A 22,019-nucleotide genomic window follows, 5' to 3' on the forward strand; every position below is an offset into this window, starting at 1 on the left:
GGCCTGCAGACATGGAGACTTTAGGCAGAGCGCAAGGATGGTCAGCACCATGGACAGTCGCCACGGGACTGGCATGTAGATATTCTGTGTTGTTCAGATGGACCTAGCAACACAAATCTTGCAAGAATCTTCCAGGCAAATGACATTTCTTGCAACACCCGATAAAGCCCTGATGTTCTCAAATCACGGCAGGTCTCTGCCCCTGGAGCAGAGCTGCCCTCGCCAACACATTTAGCCGACTGCTGTGAAAAGTGTAATCCAACCAAGAAGGAAGTCCGTTTCTCGGTTCTTTTGTAACAACGGGGAAGGGTCTGTGAGAGTCGGTGTCAAGGCAGAATAGCAGGGTGCCTGCAGACACTTGCTCTGCCAACCTTTTCATTCGCCTGCTACCGTGGGAGCCTCCCAGCGCCTCCCTACGGAAGGTGGATGTCCGCCCCCCCCCCCCCCCAGCCCCCCAGCGGTGCCTGGAAGGTAACAAGCCCCCTTTGAGTCCACACAGTCTTCAAGAGTTCTGTGCCACTGCTCGGGGAAACACAGTCACGACACAGTGCTGATACCAACGGGTGATGCTACAAACGGGATCTGGTGTCCATCCTCCCTGCCTTCTGGAGGCAGCAGGTCGTTTCTGTGACAGATGGAATACGAGTGAGTGTCATGTGCTGGTGACCTGGAGCCTCCCGTTCTCCAGGCTTCGCTCACTCTATTCCCTTTGCCTGGATTTCTCTCCCACCTCTTGGCAACGTGTCTTGAGTCTGGATATCTCCCTCTTCTCCATCACGAGAAACCCCATGTGTCTTTCGAGGCCCTAATCAAACAGCCTTCCTCTGGGAGCCTTCCCGAAGGAGGCTCCATTGAGCTACTTCTGCTCTCTGGGCCTCAGTTTCCAAAACTGTAAAATGGGACATCAGAAAGGAAGGTGCTTCCCACACGGCACCCAACACCTCAACTCTGCTGAGCCTGGACTATTGCTCGTGGCTAGAACACAAGGCTCTCTCTTTCACCTGGAAATCTCCTTTGAGGAAGATTCAGCTCCAATGTTGCTCCCTTGGCACATACCCCTCCCCAGTGGTCTTGGGCCTGTCTCTCCACTAGACACTGTAGGGGCTGCTCGCAAGCAACCATCCCGCCTTCCTACTGTTACAAGAGCAAAACACACCCTTGTTTAGTGGTCTTCATGTGTTGAGACTTATATTTCAGCTTATTAAAAAGTCCCAGATGATCAGTGAGCATGTTATTATAATAGGTGATCTCAGAAGTGTGTGTGTGTGTGTGTCTGTGTGTGAGAGAGAGAGAGAGAGAGAGAGAGAGAGAGAGAGAGAGAGAGAATGTCCAATTTGAACATTAACCAAGAGGACATCTGGCCGATATCTGGCTAATGACACTCACAGCCCCATCCTTGTTACCTGGCTCATCCCATCCACTGGGTTGTTTTAGTGGCAGCATCTTTCCCTCTAAATACCATGACACGAAGGCCATCTCTTCAGATGGTCAAAGCCACCATCAAAACAACATAAATATTGGCACATGGGTTCAGTGATGGGGATGATAAATCTACCATCAAATTAAAACCTCATTACATGAATGGCCAAACCAGGAACTGGCTGTGTGAACGTTCTCCAGCCTGGATTTTTCATACGCCACCTGCGCCCTCTGCCAGCCAGGCCTGCGACCCACAGGGAGGCGGGTGGGGCATCCATTTGCAGAAATTGGCCCCTTTGCAAACTGGCAGCAGGCTCACTCGACCCTACTGCAGAGCAAAGCTTGAACCGGGCTTCAAAAACATGGCGTTTGTGAAACAGAATACATTATCGAGCAAGCCATGGATGAATTTTTATAAACAATGGCATTCGCGTGGAAGAGGCCTGTCTGTGCGTGCAGACAGGCGTGCAGTTCTGTGTGGGCAAGCCTGCATTCCAGGCGGGCCTTATCGGCTCCACTGGGGCCTAAGGCCTTATTGCTTATTAAAGTGCGGTCCCTGGACCAGCAGCCTCGCATCACTTGGGAGCTCCTTAAAAACGCAGTATCCCACCCGGACCTGCTGAAGCAGAATGTGCATTTTAACAAGATCCCCATAGGCTTCAACTGCACGGTCAAGTTTGGGCAGCGCTGGCCCCAGGGTAAACAGGACCAACCTCAGCCCTCCATCTTTTGTCAAGGCCATTAGCTCTTTTTACAGGTCTGAAGGTCACCTTTAATTAGACTGCATGGCCCTGGGCAGGTTTACTTAAATTCATTAAACCTCGCTTTCCTCACTGTAAAATTCTCAATGGTAACATCCCTGCCCAGAAAGGTTGTAGGGACGGTAAATGAGATTGGTCCTGCCGTGGGCTTAGCACGGTGCCCGGAACATGGCAGATTTTGACATTCAGATATTAATTGCTTTTAAACATCCACAGAGGGGACAGCGGGACGGTGTCCATAGCAGAGGCCCGGCTCCCATCCTCTCCATTCGCCCCCCTTCCTCCCTCCCTCAGGTTGGAAACTGAGAACTTTTCCAACAAGACTGACGCACTGACAAGCGAGGAATGAACTCTCTCCACGGGAGCATTGAAGACATAGTTGGTTTAAATTCTCTGTTTATGTGACACTGAGCCTCGGTTTCCTCATCTGTAAAATGGGAGTAGGTGACTCATAGTGCCTATTTGAAGCATGAGTGTGAGAATTAGCTGTACTATTCCATGTAAGGGACTTAGAAGAGGGTGCCTTGTTTGCCACGGTCATTGTTACTGTCATTGTCATCATCGTTAGAGACAATCTGCTTTCAGAAACTCAGGAAGGACCGGCTCAGCTCAGGCTCTAGCTCGGATGAAGGAGGGAGAGGGGGGCAAGTGGTCCAGCAGGCAACTCAGGGTGGGAGAGAAGGGGGGGCGTGGAAACATGCCAAGCAGCTAGAGCAAAGGGCTCTGCACGGGGTGGGTGGGAGGTGAGTCTGGGCAGGACTATGGCAGCCTTTGAGGGCAGCCAATAGCATGGGAGTGATGGGAGCCATGGAAGGTGTGGGGTAGACGTGCAGGTAGGCAGGCGAGGGCCAGGGCCCGCTGGCCAAGGAAGGAGCCGCAGAGAGGGGCACGGGCCAACTCACGTACACCTGCGGGCCGACTCCTGGGCCAGCTGCAGCCGGTAGACGGAGAGGCGGTTGGCACCGCCGCACAGGCTGCCTCGCTCGCCCTTGCACTCCATGTCGCACTCGGCCTCGCTCACGTTTGTCGCCTGGATCTTGTGGCCGCAGTAGCACTCGGCGCCGAACTCCAGCCCAGCATACAGGTAACCCCTGGGGAAGGCTGCGGTCAGGCCAGGGCAGCTGCCGCCATGGAGACCCCGGGGACAGGGAGACTCACCCAGCGAGGAGACCTGGGGATGGGGGGGCTCTGGGGGCCAGGACCCCTAGGGATCACCCACCTGCCTTCATCCCCGCCTGGTGTCTTATACCCCCATTCACCTATCCACATACACATACCATGGCCATATTGACTGCCACCTGTATACACCTTCAGCACAAGGCATGCTTCACATACACACACACACACACACACACACACACACACACACGCACTTATGCATCCACAGCCTTACAAAACCCTTTCTTTGTGGCTACGTGCTCACCCTCCATCACATGCTCCCATGGAAAAGAACACCACAGGCAGGAACCTGAGGAGGAAGGGGTCCGAAATGAATGGAGCCTGGGATGTCGGGGCCCTACCGTTCTGCACAGTTGTCCTGGCAACGGAAGACGGTCATCTTTTTGTAGTCGAAAAAGGACACGCCTCGCAGGGCCCGACTCTGGGTGTCGTCCAGGTAGCAGCCGATGTACTTGGCTTTGGGGAGAGGAGAAAAGTCAGATGGGGCTGGGGTCAAGGCTGAAAGGGTGACAGGAGTGAGCAGGTGCCTCGGCTGCGTGGCCTCATGGACTTTTTGGTACCAATTCCTTCCTCTCAGCAGAAAAGCAGGCAGGAGAGACTGACAGTCATGGGCATTGGTAGAACCTGGTCCCTAAGGGCAGTGGAGTCTCACGGGTAAGGCTGTGGGCCCCGGAGGCCAGCAGAGCTGAGGAGGGGACTCCTCTGTGGCCAGGGTTAAGGTCAACCCTGAGCTCCACTGGTGACGAGTGGGCACGCTAGAATCCAAGCAATGAGGCCCACACTGAGACAGCTCTGAAGAGCCTGACCCTCGACATCATGTTATCATTTCTACAAGAGGCCTGAAGATATTTCCCTTAGAACGAACACGGGACTCAAGGTCAAGGCCTTCCTCTCGCTTTGGTCACTTTCTAGGCCTGGCCTGGGGGGATTGGGCCAGTTAACCTCTCGTTTTCTTCCTAGTGGGGATGAGAATACCAACCCAGCGAGGTTAAAAGGGGACAACTTGTGTCGATGTTTCTACCATCATGTCTTGCATACAGCAGGCCCGACGTTAAGGGGAGGGGATAAGACACTGGCCAGTCACAGTGCTGCGGGTGAACTTTACAGGTTGCCTCCACTGTGGGCCAAGGTGAACGCTTCCATCCGAAGGGAAATTTTAAATTACGTCCAACGACCATCTACTAGATCAGCCGTGGGCAAACTACGGCCCGTTTGAAATGAATAAAACTAAAAAAAAAAAAGACCGTACCCTTTTATGTAATGATGTTTACTTTGAATTTATATTAGTTCACACAAACACTCCATCCATGCTTTTGTTCCGGCCCTCCGGTCCAATTTAAGAACCCATTGTGGCCCTCGAGTCAAAAAGTTTGCCCACCCCTGTACTAGATACTTCATTTTGTTAAAGGTAGTAAATTCCTCCCTGTACTTCGTGGTAAATAGCAATTCTCACCTACGAAGATCACACTTACCATTTATAAAGTCCTTTCCCATAGGTCTGACAATTACTATTAATCTGGACATAGAATTTGCCAGGTGCTTTACATGTTGAGTTTTTACAATGATCCTATGAGATAAGTACTAATATCCCCATTCTACACAGAAGAGGAAACCAAGGCCAGAGAGGTCAAGTCACTTGCCCAAGGAACCACAGCTTGCGCATCTGAACCCAGGATTGGACCCATACACTCTGGCCCATCTTGCTGCTTCTTAACTCTGGGGAGCTTTGCGATGACCCACGTGAAGGGGGAAGTGCTGGCATGCTCACACTCTTTTCTTTTTTTTTAAAAAAATGTTTTTATTGATTTTAGAGAAACAGAGAGATAGAAACGTCAGTGTAAGTGCAACATTGATCAACTGCCTCCTGCATGCCCCCCACTGGGGATCGAGCCCACAACCCGGGCATGTGCCCTGATGAGGAATTGAACTGGTGACCTCTTGGTGCAGGGGATGACACCCAATCACCTGAGCCACACTGGCCGGGGCACTCACACTCTTCTTAGATGACTGATCAGAGGCCCAGAAAGGTGAAATGGCCTGCCTGAACGCTGCGGCTAACTGGGATCAGAACAAAGGTTCCATGGGATCCCAAACCAGTGCTCTTTCCTCCACTCCACTTGGAAGGAAGTAGCTGGAAATTGGACGAAGGATCCAGCCAGCCCTGGAATTACACGGCCCCCATAGGGATGACCGAGGCCAATACCACATGCCGCTTGCTCACTCTCCCTGGCTGTCTGCTGTCTGTCTGAACTGCAGGCTTCTCGCCCCCTCACTCCTGCTGCAGAGCAGGGTCTAGCAGAGGGAGCCGGCTCACTGCATGGTGCCCCTCAACACCGCTCTGCTAAGTGCAGGATTTGTCAGCCCCGCAGGAGATGCGCCTCGACCTCCATCACCTTGAATTTCTTGCGAGAGACAGAGGTGATCTGGTCGACTAAGAACAGTTCATCTTTTAAGAGAAGCATCGCCTCCCTGGAGCAGGCGTATCACACGGTGACAGCTCCAGGGGAGCCCACGTCTCGTCACTGTGCTTGTTCAACAACGTATGTCCCTCCTGCCACAGATGGGATCATGCCCTGTGACCACGGGGAGACGCTCACCTTGGCAGGGCCAATCAGTATTGTCTCTCCCACCAGCCAGTGATGGATTGCTCTGGGGAAGGGCACATGACCCATTCGTTCGATTCTTATAAATTAAAGCTGGGCGGGGGGGGGCGGGGGGATCGGTTTCCCTTGGGATATGATGTTGGCATTCTCTAAGGCCAGAGCTACCAACAGCCACAATACCTGGTACCAAAGTCACTCGGTGTTGAAGAACCAAGCTCAGGCAGACACAGCAGAGAAGAGACTAAGAAATCATTCATTTAAAAATCCAGCCCTTTCCATAGTTGGGGACAAGTCCCAGTACATTTTCCTCTTTTACTTAAGCTGATTCAAGACTTCAGGATGGGTTTTTGCCCCTTGACTGATATGCTGATTCTCAAGCTAAGTGGCTTGGGTCTGTGCAGCTCTGAGAGTCTACCAGGGGTGGGCAACCCCTGGCACGCGTGCCAAACATGGCACGCCAGTAACTTTTGCTGGCATGCGAAACCCTTGCGTACACCTTAAGAGACATCACATAGGTGTAACATGTTCTTAAAAAATTAGGATTGGCACGCAGAAGAATTTTGAGTCAGGGATTTTGCTGGTTTTGGCACACACTCACAAAAAGGTTGCCCACCCCTGGACTCTAGACTCTAGACCAGTGATGGCAAACCTATGACACGCGTGTCAGAGGTGACACGCAAACTCATTTTTTTGGTTGATTTTTCTTTGTTAAATGGCATTTAAATATATGAAATAAATATCAAAAATATAAGTCTTTGTTTTACTATGGTTGCAAATATCAAAAAATTTCTATATGTGACACGGCACCAGAGTTAAGTTAGGGTTTTTCAAAATGCTGACACGCCGAGCTCAAAAGGTTCGCCATCACAGCTCTAGACCAAATCCGTGCCAGTCCTGTCTACTCCTTTTGTTCCATGCACCACACCAAGTCCCAGCCTGACAGAAGGGCATCTCCATCCTCACCAGGGAGCCCTTCATGGAGGGAGAATGAGGAAGGGTGGTTCCTTGGGAGAAGAGCTGGGATTCAACTGTAGGTCATGTGCCCCCAAACCTGGGCTTTTAAATGCTGCTGCACCCCCTCCCTCTCCCACCCCTGGGACAGGCATCAGGATGAGATGCCCCATGTAGACTTGTTGCATGGCTGGCTGGCGTGGCTCAGTGGTTGAGCACTGACCTATGAACCAGGAGGTCACGGTTTGATTCCCCGTCAGGGCACATGCCCAGGTTGTGGGATCAATCCCCAGTGTGGGGTGTACAGGAGGCAGGCGATCGATGATTCTCTCTTATCACTGATGTTTCTATCTCTCCCTTCCTCTCTGAAATCAATAAAACTATATTTATAAAAATAGACTTGTTGCATGGACAGATGATGTTCTGTTACCTCATCTGTCAATAGGAGGGATAAAAAGACACACGGCCCATGGGCATATTACACACTGTGACCTGCTGAGTAGCTGAGCTCTCCTGGCCAACATATGGATATGGGGGCGGTTTCCTCCCCGTCCTGGGCCAGGGCTGGGGACGCCTTCCCCACTGACACTTCAGTGCAGGCTGTGACAAACACGTGGCCCCTGTCCCCGAGTTCTCCCTCCCGCAGAGCTCACCAGTGTGGGTGCCTCCAACCCACTTCGGCCATTTCCCCAGAGCCCCGCCTTCAAATCCTGCCCAGGCGGCAGAATCCCTCAGACAAGAAGGCGAGGTCAGGGGTCTAAGACAGTCCACGTCACAGGCCACTTGAGGGTGGATGAATGGCTGAGGCCACACCATCTATCAGCTCGTCTCCACCGAGATGCACATATCGCTGAGATGGCAAAGTCGCCCCAGCTGGGCTATTTGTCTCAAGCCCAGAGACCAGCGAGGGCTGAGCTTGGGAAAATGCCCTCCCGGTGGTGTTTTTTCCTTTCCTTTCCCTTTTGTCTTTTGCTTCAGTTAATCTCCTTCTCCAAGAAATGTTGCTCTCTTCAATAAAGGTGATTTGTTAAAAGGGTAGCTAACTGTGACTAATTTGTATTCCTTTTATTCACTGTCTGTGGGTAGATTCACAAATAGGAGACCATGCATACAAAAAGAACGTTTTTGAGGTCAACCGGATCTGGGTTCAGATCCTGACACAGCAGTGGCCTTGTGCTATTTATTACTCAAGCTCCCAGAGACACTGTTCTCCTGCCTGAAAAGTGGGAATAAAAACAGAGGTGTTGTGTCCCCCTAAAATCCATATGTTGAAGTCCTCAGCCCCCTCCATCTCAGCCCCCTCCATGCTGAGGTGCTCGCCCCTCTTACCTCGCTCCTCCTCCTTCTCCCGGACAGCCCTCCCCTTGAGGGCTCGGCTCCAGGCTCCACCTCCGTAGTCGCCCAGCTTGGCTCTCTCATTCCCATCTTTGCCCTTGAACCAGGGTCCGTGTCCGTATCTGTGGGCGAGGCTCAAGGTTTCCCCCGCGTCCCTGAAGCCTCTGCCCAGATGCCAGTCTCCCAGGAAGGGCAGCTCGGCACCCTCGGCCGGGGCCCTGGCGGCAGGGCTGGCCTGGTTCTGGGAGACGGCCGGCTGGCCCACAAAGCCAGCGTGAAGGAAGACGAGGCTCCCGGCCGTCAGGTAGAGCACCAGGAAGGTAAAGAAACGCACAGGTTTTCGGCGGAAGTACCGCTGGAACTTGAACCAGAGCTTGGCCATAGCAGGATCATTCCGGACTGGCTGGCCGGGGCTTGGCTGGAGGGGCCACAGGGCAGGGATGGAGGGGCCTTCCTTTCCCCAGCTCCCCTTAGGGTTGGAACCCCTGGGAGCCTTCAGTCTTCTTCCTTCTGCGAAGGCAACTGCCAGGATCAGAGCTGGAGGGCAAGAGAACGGAATACAGAACTGGCCAGCCCACCCAAGGTCAAGGTGAGTGTCTTTGGGCCACAAGAGGAGTTTTGAGGCTCAGGACACCCAGGAGTTGGTCCCATTTTCCTACATCTTGTTCTTGGCCTCAGAGAGCCCCAAAGAGCTTTGAGAGGAGCAAGTGGAGGAGGATTCTCGGGTCAGCAGCAGCCTCAGTGCCCTCCTCGCCTTTCTCAGCTGCTCAGGCCGGTTGGGGCTGGATTATTTCACCGAGGCCTTTTCCAGCTTCTTTCCCAGCTGGGGACCATGCTCTGTGTGTCCACTCGTGGAAACAGAAGCTGGCGGGCTGACATCCGGTCAAGTATCAGGGCTCAGGGCTGCCACCTGCAACGCAGCACAGACACAGGCATGAGAAGCTTCCACACAGAGGCCGGAGCTCGAAGGCTCTCGAACATTTTCAATCATCGATCGGTTGCCTCTGGATCGGTTGCCTCCTGTGTGCACCCCGACCAGGGAACAGCAACCTTTCAGTGCATGGGATGACGTTCAACCAACTGAGCCCCACCAGCCAGAGCCATTTTTTAAAAAATAAAAGTTTAGTGAATAGCTACTATATGTAGCAGACACTGTCCTGGGTGCTGGAGATAAAGCTGTGAATGAGAAAGGCTCACATTCTAGTGGGAGAGATCAAGCCCATGGTCCCTCTCCTTTATTCAAGGAAGAAAAGGGGGAAAAAAGGTTTATTTAGCAACATATTCATTCACTACGATTTACCCTGCTTTGTGCCAAGCCCTCTGTGTATTATCTCATTTAGTCTTCCCCATGGTCCTATGAGAGGTCACTATTTCCCCATTTTACATCTGAGGAAACTGAGGCCACAGACATGGTGAGTGGTGGCATTGGGATTTGAACTCAGGATCGTCCAAATGTAAAACCACAGCTCTTATCCACTGCCTTTTTGACCATGTCCTTTCCCCACGTGGTCTGGACATCACTTGGGAATTTGGAGACGGTCCCTGAAGCAGCAGCCCATCTGCACTGCCTCCAAGTGACCAGCAGGGGCTCACCCTTTGGACAGGGTCCCTCAGAGTGTGGTCTGAGAAGCATCGGATTCAGAGTCACCTAGAAGCCTGGTTAAAGATGCCTGACTTCTCCAACCAAGAGAAGGGAAAACCTAAGGTGTAACGAGGTGCCCTGAGGTGATGGTGATGAGCACAAAGGTTTGAGAACCACTGCTTTAAGAGTAAACCTTCAGGATCATCACCAGGAGAAAAATAGAACTTAAATTAGAAAAGAGAAAAGAACTCAGTTTGGCTGGTGTTGTTTCACATTAACACCAGCAGGGGGCCTCATCACAATCTTGGTCAAAGCATGGATTCAACTGTCAGCCACTGGGCCATCTGAATGGTAACAGTCCCTCCTAATCCAGACAGTAGCACGGGAATTTAATTAACTGTGGTTCAAGGTAGAGATGGCCAATCCCCCACATACCTTTCCATTCACCCAGGAACTAAGTACTGAGCACCTACTATGCACCAGTTACTGTTCTGATCAGTGAACAAAACAGCCCCCAATCCATGCTCTGGTGGGGTCAAACTATCTGTTCACCCATAGAGCCATCCATCGCTCCATCATCCTTTAATCCATCCATCAGTCCACATACCCATCCATCCATCAAGTCACAATCTATCTACCCATCCATCATCCATTCCTTAATCCAACCATCAATCTACCTACACCTTCATCCACCCACCATTAATCCATCCATCCACCCATCTGAACTGTAACAGCACATTCATCTATCTAACTCTCCACCTATCCACTCAGCTACCCATTCTTCCATTCATTTAAAAACACGTGTTTCTTGCCTATCTGTGTGTGCTTGGGATGCAGAAATAAATAATGCAGAGTCTCTGCTTTCAGATAACTCAGAACCTCCCCTGGGAAACAGCAATTTAAATAATCACTACACTAAATCACTGTACAGATAGACAGTGATAAATCCTGTAGTAGATGTAAGTATGAGATATAGAACAGCAATTAATATGAATAACTCATGTTTGTTGAGCACTTACTGCGTGCCAGACATTGCTCTAAACACATAATACTCTGATTTCATCCTCATAACCATTCTATGAAGGAGATCTGTATGGATTTTACAGAGGAGAGAGATGAGGCTCAGAGAGGTTAGGTAACTTGTCCAGGGCCACACAGTTAGTAAGCGGCAGCTGGGGTGTGAGCCCAGGGCCAGTGGATTTCACAGGCTGTATTCCTAACCTTGTGTCTAGACTGGTCTTGTATCCCTTTGAGAATCTGATGAAAATTACAGACATAGGTACAGAAAAGAACGCTTGTACATAGGCACTCAGATTTAGGTTTACAATGTTAGGGGGTTTGAGGACCAGGGGGTGAGGAGTCCTTGGAATGTGAGAGCCCAGAAAAGTAAGGGTTTGAAAAATAAGGGTCTTTGAGCTGGCAGGTCTCTCAAGAAGGACACCCCAGGGAGGAGGAACTGCACAGTTGAAGGGGAGATTCTGGGCGGGGGGGGGGGGGGGGGGAGGAGGGGGAAGAGCTTCGGGCATGGTGGGAACACAGGTAAGCAGTGGGCAGGGGCCGGACCGTGGGGAGCCTGGGACGCCAAGCTCAGGAGCCTGGGCTGGGCTCTAACATCGCACGTGGGGATCACGGGAGTTTTGTGATCACACCGCCTTTTGGAAGCTTCCTGGCAGTGGATGGTGCCTCCTGGTGTTCCATGTGCAAGAACATGCCAGATGTTTTTGCAGCTGGGTCAGAATGAGAAAAGGCCAGCAGCCCTCATGGGATGGACAGGGGTCACCAACCCTCCAGAGGCATTCAGGCAAGAGCATGGACTCTGGAGGCAGGCCGGGTTCAAATCCTGCCTCTCCCACGGGGGCAAGACACCTCTTTGCACCCACTGAGGTGCCTCATCTGTGAAGTAAACATAAGAATCTTGACATCACACAGATACATTGCTGGGAGGATTGAATTAAAAATTGCAGGAAGAGGTCCTAGCTGGTTTTGCTCAGTGGACAGAGCATTGGCCTGCGGACTGAAGGGTCCCGGTCAAGGGCACATGCCCAGGTTGTGGGCTCGATCCCCAGTAGGAGGCGTGCAGGAGGCGGCCGATCAATGATTCTCTCTCATCATTGATGTTTCTATCTTTCTCTCCCTCTCCCTTTCTCACGGAAATCAATAAAAATATATTTTTTAAAAATTGCAGGTAGAGTGTCTGGCACATAGTAGGTGCTCAAGAAAAGGACCCCGCCCCCACCCCTCTCATGGGCACATGTGAGCAGCCTCTGAAGCCATTTGCCAAGCAGCTGTCACAAAGATTTGGGCTGCTGTGTTCTCTCTGGCCTTTTCTCTCTCTGAGGGTATTTCTGGGCCTACTCCTTTACTGTTGTCCCCTTCTCATTCTTTTCTATTTCAGCACATCTTTTCTCTACGTGGGTGCCAAGTGGGTTTTAAGGGGATGATGAGCTCATTGGGAACTGTCAGGGAACAGACGGAGGCTTTGGTGGGGTGGAGAGTGAACGGGCCTCCCAGGAAGGGACTGAGGAGGGGGCTCCTTCTGGGAAGGGGGTGCTGACTGAGCTTCCTATACCACCCTGCCAGTGCTGGGAGGCAGGGGCGAGTTGGGAGGGAGAGCAAACTGGATCTGAGCCCCACGGGGTAGGACCGTGTCTGTTCTCTCACTGCGTTAGCCCCAGCATGTGGTGGGGTGAGTCCCCAGGAAACACCAGTGGGGGAGATGAATGCAAAGAATCAGGGACCAGCCTCCCCACCAGGGCTGGAGCTACACCCACGGCTCCACGCCAGGTGTCAGAGCACCCAGTGACCGCCTCGGAGCACTGTCCATTCAGGTTCTGTGGAGGTGACATCCTGCATTACTCAGCTCTGGCTGGGCCAGGGGTTCAGGGTCCCTGCTGAGCCGCACTCTCACCTCCCCAAGGGAACCCCAAAGTCTTCTCTGCCTCTCATATCCATCCATCATTTTCTCCCCTCACAAGCATTTCTCTCTCAGACAGAAATTCTACCCCAAAGACCATGGGGAAATGACGCTAGCTGCCACTTGTTGAGCACCTACTATATGCCGGACACTATTTAAAGGTTTTACAAACACATTCTTACAACCTTGTCCCTCCTGGCAGCCTGTGAGCAGGTGTGAAGGTCCTCCCTGATCCACAGGTTGCGCATCCACAGCCTCGGGTGGGGACTTGGTTGGCCTTCAACAAGCCCCTCCGCTTCGCAGTCTCCACTTGTTCACTGCACGTGGGAAACCGCGACCGCATTGGCATCCTCCCTGGTCAGCGCAGCTATGAGGCCAGGGCAGGTGTCATCACCTCTGAGCTGCAGCTTTCTCTCCATTAAGTGGGGTTTGACCATAGACTCTCCCTCCTGGGGTTTGGGGAGGATTCAATGAGAGGCTCCCTAAGGCTGGACGGAGTGCGTGCTTGCTAAGAGCTGGCAACCATCGCTTCATGCCTCTTCGTTTTACATGAGACCCCTCTGAGCCTCAGTTTCCCCGTCTGTCAAGCGTGGCAGATGACGCCTACCCTGCTCCCCTCCCAGGGCTAGTGGGAGTTTCTACAGGGACGCGGCCCAGGGCCCCCCTCGGCGGGAACGGTGGCATTTGGTTACTGCAGCCCGCGTTTCCAGGCGGAGCTCCGAATGTCTAAACACAGCCTATTTTTAGCACCGAAATGAACCTCTGGGGTTAAGCTGCCAAGAAAATAACTGGCGGGCAGAGCTGCCCTGTGGGAAGGGAACACAGAAGGTGCGGCCGGCCTCGCCCTCCCTCCCCTGAAAGGGCCACAGTGCTGCTCCTTCCAGATTCCCGGGCAGGCGGATCTGGCTGGAAGCCCGTGAGGCTGGGCAGCAGTCCAGCCCTCCCTCCACAGCCCCCTGGACTCTACCTAACGGCACAGGATCGGGGACCAGCTGACCCCCTGGTCATCCAAGCTGGGCCAAGATAGATCCTGAGAGAGCGGTTTTGTGATTTCTTCACAGTTCTAGGTAGGAAGGCAGCTGGGGATGTCCAAGACACTGGGAGCCCCGGACAGAGGTGAAATTTTAGTCTAAACTGGTTTAATGATAAAAATATCAAAAATCGCTGGTATTTGTTGAGCATCTACTATGTGCCAGGCACTGTGCTGCGTATCTTATTCCCACTGAGCCATTTAATCCTCACGAGAACCTCCACAGAGGTAGCTAGTCATCTCTCAGTGTCTCAGTTTCCCCAGCCACAGAATGGGGAAATAATAGTACTTATCTCATAGGGTTGGTGTGAGGACAGAATGAGTTAATATATGCAAGTGGCACCTAAGTGTTACCTTTCATTATAATAATGTGTAGGGAATATGTGTGGTTTTGTGCCCCTTTTCCTGGTGTAATAACCCCATTTTCCTTCACGGGGGTTCTCCACCATCAAGTCTCAGCTCATATGGCTTGGGCAGAATGGAATCTCCTCACTAGCTGCAGGAAACTAAGAATGCAACTGCCTAGGAGTGCAATTGCTAGGTCCAACTGTGAGCATCTTATGACTATCCTGAGAAGTGCCAACTTGTTTTGCAAAGTAGCTGTAGTGACAACTACTTTCAGTAGCGTGTGAGCATTCCTGTTGCTCCAAATCCATGTCAACACTTAATGCTATCAGTCCTTTTCATTTTGGCCAACCGGTAGATTAGTACGGATGCTGTACGTGGCCCGCCCATAGAGGTAACTTCCAAATGCCATATGAAGGCAGCCTCAGTCAATGACTGATAGACGTTGGGGTACACATTCCCCAGGTCTCTGCTGCGCTAACCCCCTGATGCACTAACTCTGAGGCTGTGTTTATCCTGAGGCTCCCCAGAGGGGCTCAGCCTCGATCACTCTCTGTGGTAGCTGACTTGACAGCACACGCCTTACGGGTTTCTTCCCCACTCAGGGAAGGGAAGGAGCCACTGCGCTCTTTGCCTCCTAAATAAATGACTTATCAATGATACCGATTACTTGGAATATACCAAGATTTGTTCAACCTTTTCCTTATCATTAGACAGGTAAAATGTTTCCAGTGTCCCTCCCTTATAAACAAGTATGCTATGATTCACCTCGTTTTGTCCTGATTCCTGAGAAGCAACACAGGATCTCTCAGCAATGATGAGATATAGGCACGCTTATACCCATTTTACAGACGAGGAATCTAAGGCTCGTGGAGATTACGTAACTTGCTCAAGCACACAGCCTGCCAGAAGTGGAGCATGCATTCGAGGGCAGAACTGTCTAAGCTTCAATGTCATGATGCAATGGCACACACCCAGTGGACCACCAGGACAGCTGGCCCTCCCGTACCCACTGCATCTCTCAGTTACATCCCTCAGCTGAATCCCAGCTTCAAGGGAAGGACCCTTCCTAAGCTTGTAGACGTGGGACGCTGTCCCTCAGACACTTCTCCAGGTAAATGGACCCTCCCCCAACTCCTTTAATCAAAGTCCCTCTCCTCCTTCTAGCTCCTGGACCAGCCACTTGGCAAGTGAAAGAAGTGATCAAATAGTCTGAGAAATACCATTATGAATGTCCATCTTGTGGTTTTCCCTCACACTCGTAAGGAATCCAGAATTTTATTAACCCAACTAACCCTGGGAAGAATTTGGCACCCTGACATGGTGTGTGGACGCCCTGTTGGGTTGTTTTGCCAGGTTGGGGCCAGTCTTTGCAAAGCTGCAATGGGCATTTCTGTACAGACAGACTTACTTCTAGGGTCAAAACAGTGGGATTGCCATGTCCGAGATTCCACGTGTGTGTGTGTGTCTGTGTCTGTGTGTGTGTGCATGCGCGTGTGTGCGTGAATGCACACAGGCTCCTAATCTCAGGATGTGCACCCTTGAGCACCCTCATGCAGCTCCATGCACCTCCTAGGAAGAGTCCCCAAGACCCCCCACACTGCCTCCTCTGAGTTCCTCGGTCGAGGACTTACCCGCCCCTACCTGGCACTCACAGCACGCGGTCTATATTCATTTCCGTTCATCCTTCCAAAACTCGGGAAAATAAATGAGAAGGCAAAGTGCCATTAGCTAAATGGCCTTTAACACCCAGCCATCTGCCATGATGTAATTAAATAAAAAAATCAGAGGGAGCATATGGTGCCCATTATAAATAAATATTAAAATTTTGTTTCCCTGGGTGATGACTCCAGTGCCTCTTGCTCAAACTTTATGGCCACTGTCACTTGCTGCGGGGAACCAGGCTGGGCCAGAGAGAGTGGATGTGACCGCCAGGGAGAAACACATGAAGTGGCAGATCCAGTGTCAGACATTCCTGATCTGAACCTGCCTCGGCCACATGGTGGCTGTGAGATCTTCAGCAGGTGGCCTCTCTGAGATTCAGTTTCTTCACCTGCAAAACAGGGCCAATCCACTCTGCCTCATGAGGGAGGGAGGGAGCGAGCTTAAATGAGCTCACATCTTTGAAAGACATTAACACAGTAATACTATATGTGCTAGTATTTACTGAGCACCTACTCTGTGTCAGGCACTGTCCTAGACATTAACTTATTTAATCCTTACAACAATCCTATAGGAAATGTCTCATTTGTTAGCCCCACTTTACAGATGAGAAAACTGAGGTTCAGAGAGGGTAAGTCACCAGTGCAAGGTCACACAGCCAGGAATGGTAGAGCAGAGTTCAAACCCGGGTGGTCTGGCTACAGAGCTTTCACTCTGCTAAGCCTGACCTAAGAGTTTCTCAATAGACAGCCATTCTCTGCCCTAACTCCGGCCAACAAACTATCTCCTTCTTTCTCATGACAATACCACTTGCCCAGACTTCATCTCAAGAAAAGGTAAGAGTCATGAATTGTGATGACTAGAGACCACCCAAGGTACGTGCGGAAGATACATTTGGGAGGAAAGGTCTCTGTAGTGAGTGACCCCCACTCCCTGTGCAGCAGGGTAGGTCCCAGTGGCCATATTTGTGCCACACAACCCTGCCCATTGGCATTGCTGGTGGACCACAGGTGGGCTCAGCTATGAAACTAGTCAACCGATTCTTGCCTTCCAGTATGCGGAGTTGAGATTTGAGACATTTGATCTCTGGTGGTCATCTGGACTAAGGACCTGCAGCCTGAGGAGCTCTCAGCAGGAGTTCAAAGGAAGAGCAAATGTTACTCTGCAAAGAGAAGTAGAAAGCAAAGGGACAGAGGACAGACCCAGCCAGAGACGCCGAGGGAGCCTTGGGTTCCTGGCTCGTGGAGAGCCTTCCAGGGTCACAGGAGCATGGAACCCGAAAACCTGGGTACCTTTCTTCCCACGGTGCTGGGTCTACAGCAAGGACTCCATACGAGTTAGCTACATAAAAGGGCAGCCATGCAAAACTAAACATCCTCTTACCATGACAACATCCACTCTCCTCGGTATTTACCTCAAACAGTCGAACGTTTATGTCCACACGAAAACCCGTGTGCAGATGTCTAGAGCAGCTTTATTCATAATCGCCCAAACCAGGAAGCAACCGAGATGTCCTTTAGGAGGTGAGTGGATAAATAAACTGTGGGCAGCCATGGAAATATTATTCATCATGAAAAGAAATGAGCTATCACGCCACGAGAAGACACGGAGGAGCCCGAAATGCATATTGCTACGTGAAAGAAGCCCATCGGAAAAGGCTGCGTGTGGTATGATTCCAACTGAATGACATTCTGGAAAAGGCAAGACTAGGAAGACAGTAAAAAGATCAGTGGTTGCCAGGGGTTCGGGGGAGGGAGGGACAAGTGGGGGCACACAGGGGGATTTTAGGGCAGGGAAACAACTGTGTGAAACTATGATGGTGGATACATATCATCACATACATTTGTCCAAACTCACAGAATGTACAAGACCAAGGGTGAACGCTGATGTAAAGTCTGGACTTTGGGTGATAATGATGTGTCAGTGTAGGTTCATCCACTATAACAAGTGGACCCTCTGGTGTGTGTGTGTGTGGGGGTGTTGATAGTGGGGGAGTCTGCGTGCGGTTGGGGTCAGGGTGGTCTATGGGAAATCTCTGTACTTTCTGCTCACTTTTCCTGCGAACCTAAAACTGCTCTAAAAATGAAAGTCTGTTTTTAAAAATGAAAGGGCAATTATATACTTGAAAAGGCAGGAAGCCTCGGGAGAAGGTGTCAATGAACCATCCAAATTTTGGGCTGGGGGCGGGGGGAGCCTGATTTGCTGGAAGGGACAGGGGGGCATGAGGGGGCATAAACAGGTGAAGTGACAGTGTCCTTTGTCCCGGGGTTTGATGAAGGAGGCCTAAGCCACAGGTCAGCCAACCCGCTGGCCTTCCCTGTTAGGCGGCTGGCAGCCCTTCCCTGAGCCCAGATCACTTCCCCCGAAGAGGGACCCCTGAAGAAAGGCCGCAAATCCCTGTCGTGAGCCATCTGCCCTGGCATCGCCTCCTGCTGCAGCGCTAGCCTCTGACCTTTGCAGGTGAGTGGGGTGATTTGAGGTCCCCCACGACCAGGGGACATTTCCCTGGGAGACCCTACAGCACTCAGATGGGAAGGAGGGAACTGAACCCCTTCTAGAAGGCACGGGGGTCCCCAAACCCGGTAATATCTTCCACATCCTTCAGGGGCCCTGCTGACCTCCTACAGAGGTATCCCTTCCATGACAGCAAACACTGCCATAAACTGATCAATGCTTCGCTATCTGGGCACCATCACGAAGGTGGTCACACACACACACACACACACACACACACACACACACACGGTTAGTGCTGCAGGTACAGTCAGAGCTGCAGTGTTCGTTCTCACCAAACGTGGTTTCTTATTGCCTGGGATTGTCCACAGATGAACCCAGCACATGTCCTCAAAAGTCTAGGCCAGGCTCTCAACTTCAGCACCACTGACAGTTTTATATATTTAAAAAAATATATTTTTATTGATTTCAGAGAGGGAGAGAGAGAGAGAAAAATCAATGATGAGAGAGAATCATGAGTGGGGGCATCCTGTGCATCGTAAGATGTTACTTAGCATCCCTGGCTTCTATCCACTAGATGCCAGCTTCGTCTCCCCAGTTGTGACAATGAAAATGTTCTCTAGACTTTGGTCTAGACCTCACCTTTGTGGATACACTGAAGAGTGGGCCCATCTGATTGCAGATTTACAAAGTCTGAGTCTCAGATTCTAGAGCTCAATTCTAGACTGAATCCCAGGGCTCTATCATAAGATTCTACTGTAAAGGCTCCATGCTGGGGCCCCAGCTTCTAGCTCCCTATGCTGGGATGCCAGGTCAGTTTCCACAGTGGCGAGTTCTCTGATTCTGAAGTTCTGTCCTAAGCTCCTCAGACACCATCACCTCCTGTGTCGAGGTTGAAACTCTCCCTGGGATACAGCCACGCCTCGCTGCCTTCTGGTGACCAAGGTAAAAGATGCGCCCGTGAATTATATATTTCAAGTCATCTTTAAGTTGCTCGGCAATTACAGAACACCAAGGGTCAGTGGCCAGGAGCATGCATCTCCCTTCAGCAGGGAGAAACAGCGGGGTAGAAACACACCAAGGTATACTAGATGTCACCTCTTTTGGGGTGGGGTTAGGAGTGATTTTTTAATCTGTATTTCCCTTTCCCACCACACCTGTTGTTTAAAGAGAGTTGCAGAAAGCATGAGGTTTTAAAAAAATGTTTTTTTTAAATCCGAGAGAGAGAGAGAGAGAGAGAGAGAGAGGGAGATGTGAGAGAGAAACATTGATCAGTTGCATCTGGTACACACCCTGACTGGGACCAAACCTGAAACCTGAGCATGTGCCCTGACCAGGGATAGAACTGGCGACCTTTCCGTGCACAGGACGATGCCCAGGGCCAGAGAGCATGAGTTTTAATGTCAAATAGACTTGAGTTGGAATCCTTGCTTCACTACTTACTAACACAGAGAATGTAAGGAAGCCACTTACGGTCTCTGAGCCACAGGTTCCTCATCCCTAACATGGGGGAGAATGGCAGTGCCCTCTGTGCGGGATGTGGAGAGGGTTAGGGTAGCACGAATCATGTACATAAATGCTCAGCATGGGGCCAGGCACACACTGGGCCTAACACTATCACCGCGCTTATTAAATTCATGTTTGAGTCAACACAAGCAGCCATGGCCTGGCCGAAGACATGTGGGTTCTGGAATGTGCTGGAGCCATCCGAGTCCTGGTTCAGCACTGTCACTTCATGACTCAAGACCTCAGGAGGGCATGTCCTGTCTCGGAGCCTCCATTTTCCCGACCTGTAAAATGGGCACAAAGCTGCCACTTGTCAAGGTCTGCCACAGGCATCCGGCAGCAGTGGGCGTGCCTTACTATTATTACCCCAGCCAGAGGGGCTGGCAGCCACAGAGCCAGGTGGGGTGGTGGAGCGGAGGGGGGCTTGGAGGGGCCGGGCAGAAGTTAGAACTAGAGGTGGCACCTTCTCTCTCAACTTACTTGTGACTCTTCTCAAAGGAGGCCTCACCAGCCCCAACATTAATAAGTCCTTGCTGTCACGGTGTCTTTAAATTTGGAGGAACCCCCGCCCCCCATCCACAAACACACATCCACCCACACAGCCCCAGGAATAAACCTCGCCGGGTGGGAGGGAGGAAGTCTGTCTTCTTATCCAGGAGGGAGAGGGAGACAGGAGCTGGCTGGGGGCGGGAGGCTCCAGCTCAGGTGCCAGGGACAGGGAAGCACCTCTTAGGCTACACAGGCCCCTCCCTTCCCAGGGCACTGGGTGCGGGTCACAGCAATTGGATGCTCAGATGGTGGGGAAGGGGGGGGGAACTCATAGGCAAGGCCAGTACAATGAAGGGGTGCATGAAATGACCGCTAAGGTTCATGGGTTTGAATCCCGGGCCCCCCGCAAAACAACCTATGGAGCCACTAGCCTGGTCTCTCACTTCCCTCCCTCTTTCCTGTGCCACATTTCAAGCTCTGTCTATCACTGTGTGGCCCGGGCAAGTGGATTACCCTCTCTGTGTCTCAGTTTCTCTTTTATAAAACACAAACAAAAACTACAAAATTTCTTCTGGCCCCTACTTACTGCCCTCCACATTGTTCGTTCATTCATTCATTCATTCATTCATTCAATAACCCATTCACAGAGTGCCAGGCACCTGCCAAGCCAGGCCTGAACCAGGGGATCTATCCATGGGGAGAGTTTATCCTGCACAAACTTCACAAATGCATCATCTCTGGACAAAATTTCTCTTTCCTCACCTCAAAAGACCTCCACTTCGATCCGCAGGAGCCCAGTATCCTTCCCTCAGTCCCAGCCTGGGGTGCAGCTTGCTTTTATCTCTTCACTCAACCAATATTTACTGAGTCCCTACTGTGTGTCAAGGCTGTGGATCCACCTCTGAAGAAGATGTGGCTCCTGCCATCAGGAAAATCATCACCTTATTTTGTAACTTTTAAAATCTCGGGGGTCTATACTGGGTTTAAGTGCTGACAACGACAGTTTCCCTTGAGCTTCCAGACCTAGAAATGACTTCACAAGGTGGGTTCTAGTCTCCTCACTATACAGGTGAGAAACCGGAGGCTCCGATAGGTCAAGGACTCACTCAAGGTCACACAGCTCCCGAGTGGCAGAGCTGAGTTCAACCCAGGGCTCTGTGTCTCCAACGGGCTTTTTGGTGACACCACTATCTCTTTGTGTAGAAGTTTATCTCCCCAAGGAGAAAATGTGCTCCTGGGGGTTGGGGGCTTGACCCTGCGTGTTCACCTCATCTCCGTAGCTCACTCACAGCTTGGGACACACACCTTCCAGCCAGTCCTGGGTGAGTGTCTGGAGCACGCTGTTCCTGAAGGAATCCCCAGTGTAAATGCCAGCCCCACCCGACAAAGGTGGGGGCCTTTCCGGTGCTCCTCACGCAGCAAGACAGTCCCTGAAGTCTCCCGAATCAGAGAGAGGAAAACATTCGAGGCCAGAGAAAGCCATTGGCCAGGAGCCACTGGAGATTGAAGCTGTGGGTCCCAGCTGAGATGTGAGGTGGCCTTTGGATCCGGAGGCAGGCTGGCAACTCCGCGCTTCCCTATGATCTGCCGGGAGGGTGCACAGTAGGAGTTCTCAGACTGGAGCCTGCGTGGGAAGCCTCTGGAAGTGGCTGAGCCCCGCCCACGAGTTTCTGACTCAGCAGATCTGGGGTGGAGCCTGACAATGCGCATTTCTCACAGGCTCCCAGGTGAGCTGCTGCTGCTGCTAGGCCAGGGACCAGACGTTGAAAAATCCCTGGGTAGGGAATGA

General features: G+C 51.6%; 1 protein-coding gene across 6 annotated transcripts in view; it reads right to left on the reverse strand.

Moving 5' to 3' along the window:
* WSCD2 (WSC domain containing 2) overlaps positions 1 to 22,019 on the reverse strand; it is an 81,202-nt gene that overhangs the window by 12,346 nt on the left and 46,837 nt on the right. For all 6 annotated transcript variants that reach the window (XM_070400035.1, XM_070400036.1, XM_070400038.1 and 3 more), the window contains 3 exons: positions 8,243 to 9,158; positions 3,701 to 3,815; positions 3,087 to 3,271 (listed from right to left, as the gene is read on the reverse strand). In XM_070400035.1, coding sequence (XP_070256136.1) covers positions 3,087 to 3,271; positions 3,701 to 3,815; positions 8,243 to 8,630 — 688 coding nt within the window. In that variant the 5' untranslated portion in view covers positions 8,631 to 9,158. The remainder of the gene's footprint in view (positions 1 to 3,086; positions 3,272 to 3,700; positions 3,816 to 8,242; positions 9,159 to 22,019) is intronic.

This window comes from Myotis yumanensis, unplaced genomic scaffold (genome assembly GCF_028538775.1).
Source record: "Myotis yumanensis isolate MYYU_CA2020_CCGP unplaced genomic scaffold, mMyoYum1.0.hap1 SCAF_19, whole genome shotgun sequence".
NCBI classification, from domain to species: domain Eukaryota; kingdom Metazoa; phylum Chordata; class Mammalia; order Chiroptera; family Vespertilionidae; genus Myotis; species Myotis yumanensis.